A 10,344-nucleotide genomic window follows, 5' to 3' on the forward strand; every position below is an offset into this window, starting at 1 on the left:
GCAGTTCCAAGCCCGAGACCTTTTTGGCGGCCTTTAGCTGCTTTTTTTGATGGATTTCCTCCTTTTTTGCAAAGTTTCTCCAGGCAAGGCCAGCACTGTGGGTGTGGGACCCTCCGTCCTGGAGCTGCTGGGGCTCACCCTGGATCTGTTCTGCGATGTGGGCACCCATAGCTTCCCTGCAAAGGGACCTGCTGGCCCTGCGGGGGTTCGTTCACCTTGTTCTGACTTCCCAGGGGAGCAGAGGGGCTTGGGGTGCACGTGTCAGGGATGCAGCTGCTGCTCATCAGCCCTGGAGGTATTTTGGCTACACAGGCGATGTGCCAAAAAAAATATGCAGGAAACCCCTAACATTGTCTCTAAGTTGGTGCCCAGCAGCAAGGGACCATGCGGGCGCCCCAACCTCCGGCGATGCTTTCCGGTGGGTACCAGTATCGGGGGGTGCCCATCACCCGTGGGTACCCAAACCAGTGGGTACAGGTCGGTAACTGGTACCACAATCTTGGCTCGGAGGTGGCCGTTCCCCTGTCCCCGGGGCTTTCTTGCCCCTTTTCCCCCCGAGGCGCGCCGTGGTGGGGCAGAGCTGTGGGAGAGGCTGTGTTTGCGCAGGATTTGCATTCGTGGCTGCAGGAAGGGCCGTGGCCCCGCAGCGCTCGGCCCGATCCCCAGCCACCATTTCCTCCCTGCCTGGGGCCCGGCGCGGGGCTCCGGCACCGGCAGGGACACGGGACAGGGCTTGTGGCCCCAAGGTGAGTGGAGGGGACTGGGGTTGGCAGGAGAGAGGGCCCCAACCCCCCCACACCGCTGCCCTGTACAGACCCACCCCATCGCGCTGCCCCATTGCATGCAGACAGCCCCCCGGGTGCACGGCCCCAGTGCCCAGGGGTGCCCCCCCCCCATAGCTGCACTGTCCCCCTGCACCCCCCTGCCACTGCCACCCTGCCTGTGCATGTCCCCGCCATTGCACAGCCCCCCCATGTACACAGCCCACTCCATTGCATGTGGGGGGCCCCCCAGGCACTGCTCCCCCATTGCATTGCTCCCCACGCAGCACCCACCCCACTATGTTGTCCCCCACATACAGACGGCCCCCCGTTGCATTGTCACCATGCCAACATGTGCCTGCCCCCCCAGGATGTCCCCTCCCCATGGCACGGCAGCTTGTTCCCTCTACTTTGGGGTGCCAGAGGTCCCCAAAGCCCCATGGGGGGGATGCAGCCCCCACACCAGGGCCGCGGCAGGGGCAGCAGCAGCACGAGGAGGTATTTTGGCCAGGAACACCAGCAGCAGCCAGTTTCTACAGTCCCGTCCCCCTTCTCCCCGCCTGCCCGATGGGTCACACTGGAGGGACGTCCCCACACGGGACACCTCTTGGTGCCAGCGATGCCCCTGCCCCGTCCTCCCGCTCCCCCCAGGCGCCCCCCCGGCTTTCTTGGCAGCTACCCCAGACTGAGCCAAGGATTTGGGAGGCTGGTTAGCGTTGGCACCAGGACAGCATCCCCAGCTGCCAGCGCCAGCCCTGCAGCACCCTGCATCCATCACCTGTCACCTGCACGGGCACCCCATGGCTGTGTGTGGCCCCCGGCACAGGCTGGTGGTGGCCACGCTGCCCCGCTGAGGTCCCCACGTGCCATCCAGCTCCCCCAGCACCACCAGGGTCCCACACAGATTGCTCCCACGTCCCCACTGTAACCAAGAGCTTGTCACCGTCTGCTCTGGCCATGGCCCCCACCAGCTCTCTGTCCCCACAGCTGGGGAGGGGTTTAGCAATGCCATTTCCCAGGCAGGGTAAGCATCCCTGGAGGCATTGCTTCGAGCCCTGCTTCCACTCTCCCTTGCCTTCCTGCTGCATTTCTGAGGCTGCCCGTCCCCCATGCCCCCCCCCAGCTGCCCAAGGGGCGCTGGGGATGGCTCACGCTCCTTCCCAGTTTCAGCAATAAATTTTTTTTCTGGGCTGTTAAGGTTTGCTCACAGCCCTTGGGTGGTGGCTGGGAGCTTCTTGCTCCTCTAATTGCTGGGGGGGGCATTGCTTTTTTTTTTCTTAAATGGTTTTCAACCATGCTGCTTGTGGGAATATCTTCCTTCACAAAAATCTGAATTAGCCAGAAAAACATTTATTTTCATGGCTACTCCTGAAATCCCTGCCCAAGCTCCTCCGGAGGGGACCTCCAGCTTGGGGTCAGCCCTGCCGGGCTTCCCAACCCCGAGAGCAGCTCCCAGCTTTTCCATGCCAGTGGCTGTCCTGCAGCTGAGCTCCTCTGCCTTCGTGACACAAATCCCCACATTTGCAAGGATTTGTTAGGCAAATCTTCCCTTGCCACAGTGGAGGCACGTCCAGCCACCCAGCACAGGGTCAGGGAGACTTTGCATGTCTGGGCTGCGGGGATCCTGCTCGAAGCATCCCCTTCCCACGGAGATGCTGGGACCTTGATATGTATCACAGCCAGGGTGGGATCTGCACTGCGATGATCCAAAACACCCCAAATTGGGGTTTTTTTCCTTTATTTTTAGCCCTGGGCAGCTGTTCTTACAGGGAGTGGGTTCCAGCTGGGGGTTTATCCAACAACAGGAGCTTGAAAGACTGGCAAGAGGTGGCATTGCTGCTCTGGCTTTGCCAAATGGGCTTGCTTTTTGGGAGAAAAGCTTCGGCCGGATTGTGCAAGCGCAGGTGGGAGGTGTCGGGGCAGGTTCATTAGGGCTAAAGGAAAGCTGAGCTGCAGGTGGAGGTGAGGCGGAGCTGCTGTGATGAGCCCTTGCACTGCCAGGTACAGAAAAAACTCCGCTGCTTCCTCCTCCTCACAATGCAGCTGGTGGAAGAAGTAAGTGGATTTTCCCTGGGGAGTTTTTGTGCAGCGAGGGCTTGGGGTGCCCGTGCCGTCCCTGGCAGAGGTCAGTCCTGCAGCAGCTGCCCCATGTCCCGCTGCCGTGGGGCTGGGGGCTGCCAAGGGGCCAAAAGCCACCGCAGGGTTGGGGTGGCTGGGGCAGAGGAGCTGCTGTGGTGCAGGAGCCTGCCCAGGGACAGACAAATAACTCCTCTGGACTTGCTGGTTTTTTCCAGACTCACTGTTTATTTATGGACTCACCATTTTTTCCCCAGATTCACTTAATTTTCTGCCCTCCCTGTTTTCCCTGCTGACAAGGTCCCTCATCCCCAAGCTGCACCAGCTCTGGGACAGCCCCGATAACCTCCCAAAGCATCACCGCTTCGACCTTTGTTGGTGACGGGCTCCCAGCTAATTACACCCCAGAGGGTGGGGATGTTTTGCCTGAACTTTGGGCTTTCGAGGCTGCGCGGGTGATGAGCTCATCCCGCTGCCCCATCCCCATCCTGCTGCGGACACCTGGGATTCGTGTTTCTTTGCACGATGCCACCGTGACAGCAGCCACCGAGGAGGGCTTTGAGCAAGAGAGGGGAGAGAAGACGGGGAGAAGGAAGTGCCGCTGCCAGCCACTCCTCCTCACCATTTCCTCTCTGCGGTTGGGTTTTTATACGGATAAGGGGGGCCAGAGGAGCAGCTGGCCTGTCCAAGGCCGGGGGCTGGGCTCGGCAGCCGAAGAGGAACGCCAGCAGTCGGCCTCAAGGAAGACGCTGTGGGTAACTGCGCTTGGTTCGGCTCCCCCATCCTGCCCCCCACCCCGCGGAGGGTCACTGGGGCACCCCTCGGCTTCGGCCACTTCAAGCTCCATCCCCACCACCACCTCCTGCTGGTCCCAATGGACCCTTCCCACCAAAAAACACCCCAGTTTTGTGGGGACCCTCCTGTTCCTGCCGGTTTGGGATGCTGCAGGCTCTTTCCCTGCGCTTGCTGCCCTTCCCAATTGGTCTCGGTCTTTGGAGCTTGGTAAAATGTTTGAGCTGGGAGGGAGGCTGGCAGGGCTTGGTGGCGAGCGGGCTCTTGGGGCAACACGGGTGGCTTTTGCATTGCTTGGCTGTCACCTTTGTGCTGCGTTTTTCGGGAGGGTGAGTGCCTGTAGACCCCGAGCTCAAGCCGTGAAGCGAACCATGTGTCTCAGCTTGTTTCTGAGCAGTGTTTGTGGGGAGCTGCAATGCGGAGTGCCAGGGCTGTGCCCTGCACCGGGGCCGTGCTGGACTCTGCCAGCAGCCAGGATTTTTGCTCCCAGCCACGGAAACCCTTCGATCCGCAGCCCCTGCTGCCAGGGGCTGTTTTGCTCCACATGCCCCCTGTAAATGTTCAGTTTTGGTCAGATGGGGTTGGATTTCAGCTGGGATGGGGGATCAGCTTTTGGAATTTTCCAGCTGTTCCCTTTTCCCAGCACCTTTGCTAACCCAAAGAGCCTGAGTCTGGGGGGCAGCTCCCTCCTCTTCAGCGCCATCCTTGGGATTCAGCAGCTGGCACTTTAACTGGGGACACGTTTCTATGGCTGCTGGCAGCCCATGTCTCCTGCAAACTGGGCACTGTCTACCCACGAACATCATCTGCCCGGGGGCTGCCCCTCCCCAGTCCTGTCCCAGTTCCCTCCCAGCTGCCTCTGACTGCTGCACAGGCTGGTCTGTTGTGGAAACCTTGTTTTGGCAGGAGCAGGGTCATGCACAAAGGCAAATGTTGGGGAAGAGCTGAAGGAGGAAGGCTGGAGGTTTCTCAGCAGAGCTAAAAGCAAGCCTTCCTGCCGTGCGGCCGGAGCGGGCGCAGAGCAGCAACTAACGGTGTTTGCACAAGCACTTGTGATGCTGCAGGCTGCATGGCCGGGTTCTTTTTCCTATCGTTTTTGCCAAACATCTAATTAAGCTGCTGAATGCCCATCTCTGCAGGCTGGCAGCGCTGCTGGGCTAGCACAGCTGCCTGCCCTGGCCCCGGTCTGGTGTTGAGCAAGCGGGGGCTGCTCTCACAAAACTTGAGTCCTATGTAAATACCAGCAGGTATTAGGAACTGAGTCACGGTATTAATGGGATTATTATATGCGTGACTGGACAGATTTCTTGCTGAGGATGGGATTTGGTCCCTCCACCCTGCCTCACTCGGCTCATCTGGAGGGTTGGGCATCCCATGCTGGTGGGATGGATGTGCTGTTTGGGCTCTCAGCTTTTGGGAAAGAAGGTCTTAAGCATCTCCCAGCTAATAGCGCTCAGTCCTTGCTGTTTTCCACCAGCTTCCCCGCACGAACACAGCAGTGGTCAGAGAGCTGGCTCTGGGTGCAAGGAGCTGAGCCACTTCATGCTTCGGCCAGGGCTAGGGGCAGGGTGGGATGGCAGCCTGCTGTGTGCCGCTGCCCCAGGGGAGCGTTTGGGATGTCTCGTATTTCCCTGCCCGTGTCCTTCTGATCCTTAAGCCTTTTCCCATGAACTCCCACAGCTTCCCCCCGGCATTCAATCAGCCCCCTCTATACCTGGGTGGGTTTGGGGCTGAGAGAGCTTCACCGTGCGTTTGCACTGATGTGTGTTACAGCTAGGAGGGCTGTCCTGGCCCCAGGCTGAGCTCTGCCATGTCCCCGCTCCCTGGGGACCGTGTCTGTGCCAGTCTGTGCTGCACAGGCTGCTTCCCAGCAGCTCTGGAAACAGCCGACCTTTTGGGGACCTTCTGGCACTGTGTGAGCAGCGCAAAGCGTGCAAGATGAAGAGAAGCAAAGGTGTGACCCCAGGGTGGTGTGGGGACAACCTGGGGCTCCCTGGCATCCCTGGTTAGCAGTGGGCCCCTAGACCTCCTGCCAAACGCTGTCTCTGTGCCTGTTTGCAGGAATCTCATCCAACTGGTTTTGCTCTGGGCACGGCCAAAGCCTGCAAATGGTCAGCAATTAGTACTCGGGGCTAATTGCTGCACAGCAGTAGCTCGTCCAGCAATTAGCGCTGGGCTGGCCCCAGCTCCTTCCCACAAGGAGCCGGCTGCCAGCACATGGAGTAGCAGTCAGCTTGTCCCCGAGGCGGGGGTGAAGGCTTTGCTCGGCGTGTCCCGGCACTTCGGAGGGGCCGGGGAAGGAGCAGGGTGAAGCGAGGAGACGCCTGGGAGCGTTTCCCTGTGACTCCCCACGCAGCATCCCCGGCCGCCCTTTTGCTCGCTATGTGCCGGCGGGCGGCTGCCTGCGTCAGCCTCATGGCAGGGGAAGTAAAACCTTCGCTGGAGCGTGACATTTTGCAGGTTGGTGACTTCCTGCTGAGCCGAAGCGAGTTAATAACAAACCTTTCGGGAACCTCCTCCTCCTCCTCACCAGGGATGTGGTGCTTTAAGCCAGACCTAGGCTTGATTTTTCCTGGGCGGCTGGTGAAAGCGGCTTGCCTTGCTCTGCCCGTGCTGCATCCCTGCTCTCGGGGCTGGCGATGTCACGGCAGCAAACTGTCCCTTGCGTCAGCGCTGCCGCAGTCCAGAGGCGGTGGGGAAATGCCCTCCCACCATGACACAGCTTCTGCCACCACTGCCTTCGTGTCAGGCAGGGATGGATCCGTCCCCGGCACTGTGGCACGTGGAGGTGGTCGTGCATGGGGTCCTGCGCCGTGTGGCCGCATCCAGGGCTGGAGGTCTGTGTTCTCGCGGCGGCTTGCCCCCTGAATCCGTGCCTCTTGTCATCGCATCCCACTGCTGGAACATGGCCTCTCCTCTTCTTCCTAGTTCACTGACCGAGGTTTGCCCATGCGTTCTCCATCCAGAAGGTTATTCCCAGGGATGCTCATGTCCCTGTGCTCTCCTGCGTGGCTCCGGGGTCTCGTGTGGGAACGGCACAGCGTCTGCCACGTGTCTGGGGTGTGAGTGCACAGGCACACGGGGCAGGGAAGGACTGTGGGGGTAGGAGGGTCGGGGTGCTGTGGGGCAGCCCCGCTCCTCTCCCCACAGCTGTGTGCTGCTGGCAGGCTTAGTCACAGCTGTGCCCCTTCTCTGCAACCTGTTTGAGCGCCTCCTGTCCTGGGGCAGCCTGGGGACACTGCCCTCGCCTCCTCCCCCTGCCAGCACTGCCTGGCACTGCCTGGCACACCCATCGGTGGGGAAGAATCCCCCCAGGGAGATGCTGTGCCACCACAACCTGCGTGGCAAGAGCGTTTTCATAGCAGGTTACTCCCATGCATGCTCCCACACCCCGCAGCAGCTGTGCAGGTGGCTGTTCCTATAGGAGTGTGTACGTGTGTGTGCAGGTGCGGAGGGGTGGGTTTGCGTCCTGCTTAAATCCAGCAGATGTAAGGAAATAGGACTGGGAAGCTCAGTTCAGAGCATGGGTCGGTCTGCCCGGGGCTCCCCAGCTCTGGCTTCAGCCAGCTCTGAGATTTCCTTCTATATGTGAAGGCAGGATTGGTTTTGTGACATACATCAATTTGCATTTATTTACACTGAATTTCATCCATAGTTTTGCACGTCTAGAGCATCTTCCAGAAAATCAGCTTAGGTCTGAAAGTCTCTCTGCCACCTTACCATTGCCAATTGCTACAGATAATGGTTCTGTCTGTTAGAAAGTGGGATATCTGTCTAATCTGTTATTGGTCACTTTCTGGTCTTACAAATTGATTTTACTTTGTTCTTTTGCTTTTCACAAAGCAGATGATGTGAATGGGCTGCAAGAACCAGACGAGATGGATGGAGAGTTGCCCTCTGCTGAGGTGGATGGGGAGGTGTCCTCTGCTGCGGAGGGAGGAGAGGTGCCCAGTGCGGAGAGCGATACCGAAGGAGAGGTGCCCTGTGCGGAGAGCAGTGCAGGAGGAGAGATGCCTGGGGCTGAGACCAACGCAAAAGAAGAGGCACCTTGTGCTGAGAGCAGTGTGGAAGGAGAGATGCCCGGGGCTGACAGTGACAGAGAAGGGGAAATGCCCTGTGCTGAGAGTGATGCAAAAGGAGAGGCATCTTGCTATGAAACCGATGGGGAAGAAGTACTGGACGCTGAAATCCCGGCTGCTTCAAAGAAAATGTCTTCTATTTCTTCTCCCTTGCGGGCAATCATCCGCTTGCGACGACGATACCGGCTGCAAAAGAAAAGCCGCCTGCATTTAGAGCTCTCTCTCGAAAAGTCTTCAGAGCTTGTCCATACAAGGCTGCTTCAAAGGCAGCTTTCCTTGAACCGAACTAGCCTGTACGGCCCTTCCATGTCCTTCTTTAATGAGGCAGGCTTTGAAACTTCCCGGTACTTTACCTTTGACACATCTGTGGAGCAGTATGCAATGAAAAAATGCAGGCAGAAAAAGAACCGCAGAAAATCTAGGATAGTCCTGTATCCAGATAAAACAAAAAGATACCTTCCAACAGAGGAGAAAAGCAAGGCAAAACGCTGCCTCCTCTTACTCATTGTCATTATCTTCTTCCAGATTCTCAATGCAATTGAGAACCTGGATGATAACCTCCAAAAATATGACCTAGATGGTTTGGAAAAAACAATGCACCGGGAAGTATTTGGGCAGAAGGTTGCTGTGGAAAGTATTATGGAATTACTGAAAGACTATCTGGCTACCCACATACACAACAAGCCTCTAGTAATCTCTTTAAATGGCCCGACAGGAGTTGGAAAGAGTCATGTTGGCTGGCTGCTGGCCAAACACTTTCGTTCTGTCATGGACAATGACTTTGTGCTTCAGTACTTTGTTATGCACCACTGCCCCAGTGGGGTGGCTCCTCTTACTTGTGAAATAGATTTGTCTCGGAAGATTTCTGACATGGTTACAAGAGCAGAAATAGAAGAGAAGATACCATTGTTTATTCTGGATGAGGTTGAACTCATGTCTCCGGTCCTGCTGGATACTCTCAGCCGATTCTTTGAACCCAATCAAACTAATGAGTTCCTCAATGCCATCTACATTTTAATAAGCAACATAGGAGGTGGTGAAATAGCAAAGTTTGTTATCCAGAATGCATCTGCTGAGCTTCTGCATCAGCAAAGGGGAGCTGAAGAACTGCTCAGCATCATCCAGCCTGTACTGATTGATGCCCACCCTCTCTGGAAGTCTGCAGACATCATCCCGTTTGTTCTTCTGGAGAAAACTCATGTCATAAACTGCTTCCTAGAGGAAATGAGGAGGGAAGGGCTGTATCCCGACCAGAAGCACATCGAAAATTTAGCGAGTCAGCTCAGTTACTACACTACAGGGGACAAGGAGTATTCCAGCATGGGCTGCAAGCAGGTTGTGGCCAAAGTCAACCTGCTGTAGTGATTCACTGCAGAGACCGAGTCCTGCTCTTAGGATTTGCAAAATTCTGGGCTTGTGGAGGAGTAGGTGACAGCAGGCTGTGGTCCCAGCGTCCTTTCTCAGCCCTGCACTGACTCTGCTGGGGTCAAGGTAGAGGGATGGCAGCCTGGGCTCCTCTGCAACGTGGCCTCTGGTCTCCTCCAGATGCTTCACTTGTTCCTCATGTTGCATGAATAAGGCAGGGGCAACGAAGCCCAAGCAGCCTCCCATTAATTGTGAGATGCTTTGTTTGTTCCTCTCACGCTCACTTGGGATACTTGTCATTGAGGAGCTGTGAGATGAGAACAGACGCTGTGGGATATAAACAGGAGGGGGAAATAGTAACTGGGTTACTGTCCCTGCAGTACACGTAGCTGTGTCTCACTCCTCCTCCAGGCTCACAGCCTTCAGGTCTTTCCTTTGCTTGGTCCTGGCTGGTGGTACATGGAGCAGAGACAGTGCTGGACGCCTGGGAGAACTGGGGGAATTTGTGGCTCCTGACCCCCCAAACGCCCAGGCAGTCAGAGCTCCGCTTTCCCCAGCTCCTGTGTGGCCGCGTGCTCCAGACTGCTTTTTGGACCTGTTCCTGAGCTGTTGCTCTTCTGAGCTCATACCTGAGCTCACCTTTGGCACCTCCAGTGATATTTCTGCCCCGCAAGTCTGTTTGGGCTCGTCTTGAAGACTGTTCAGCTGTGCCAGCCAGTGCAGAAATAACCGACGGATTGTTTCAGGTCTGGTGGTGGCAACTCTTCCCGAGAGCTCTTCTGCTTTGTGCTTCTGGGTACATTTCACCACACTCCTTATCTAGAAAGCCCAAAATAGCAACTGACAGATATTAAGCAGCACACACTGGAAAAGACAGTTTGGGCTGTCTGGGCCGAGTGCAGTGGGAATCCTGGGCTTGTTCCCAGTCATGCGAGGCCGAGAAGAGGTTCTTTGCCACTGAGACCCCGGGGAGAGCCTGCTGCCTGGAAGCACCTGAGGGAAAGCACATGTCCTTGTTTGAGCAGACAAACGGGGCAGGTATTTATGACGTTGCTTTTTCAGGTTTTGGTTTTGTACCTAAATCTCCTTCTACAATTTGTTGTGAATTATCATATACGTAATCCTATGGATGTTTGCACTGGCTGTTTGACTTGCCTCTTTCTAATCGTTGGTCTCCAAAGACTTCCATCACAAACTCCTGCTTCCAGAACTATTGTCAGGAATAAATCCAAACTATCCTGAATAAAATCCTTCTAAGTACATTTCCTTTA

General features: G+C 56.7%; 1 protein-coding gene across 9 annotated transcripts; it reads left to right on the forward strand.

Annotated features, from left to right (window-relative positions):
• Positions 1-648: 648 nt before the first annotated feature.
• TOR4A (torsin family 4 member A) lies at positions 649-10,335 on the forward strand. 9 transcript variants are annotated; one of them, XM_080402060.1, is made up of 2 exons: positions 649-746; positions 7,473-10,335. In XM_080402060.1, exon 2 carries the CDS (start codon positions 7,508-7,510, stop codon positions 9,068-9,070), a length of 1,563 nt encoding a protein of 520 aa, XP_080258186.1. In that variant the 5' UTR covers positions 649-746; positions 7,473-7,507; the 3' UTR covers positions 9,071-10,335. The 9 variants fall into 9 exon arrangements, with proteins under 9 accessions (XP_080258186.1, XP_080258187.1, XP_080258189.1 ...); XM_080402061.1 differs by having other exon boundaries at positions 668-746; positions 7,476-10,335; XM_080402063.1 differs by lacking the exon at positions 649-746 and adding an exon at positions 2,942-3,588.
• Positions 10,336-10,344: the final 9 nt, after the last annotated feature.

This window comes from Falco punctatus, assembly GCF_963210335.1.
Source record: "Falco punctatus genome assembly, chromosome: 9".
NCBI classification, from domain to species: domain Eukaryota; kingdom Metazoa; phylum Chordata; class Aves; order Falconiformes; family Falconidae; genus Falco; species Falco punctatus.

Bases quoted from the DNA above. Each gene is read 5' to 3' on its own strand.
- TOR4A (XM_080402062.1), top strand. From the start codon at position 6,343: ATGACACAGCTTCTGCCACCACTGCCTTCGTGTCAGGCAGGGATGGAT. The intron at 6,467-7,475 runs GTCTGTGTTCTC...TTCACAAAGCAG, and splicing joins GGCCGCATCCAGGGCTGGAG to ATGATGTGAATGGGCTGCAA.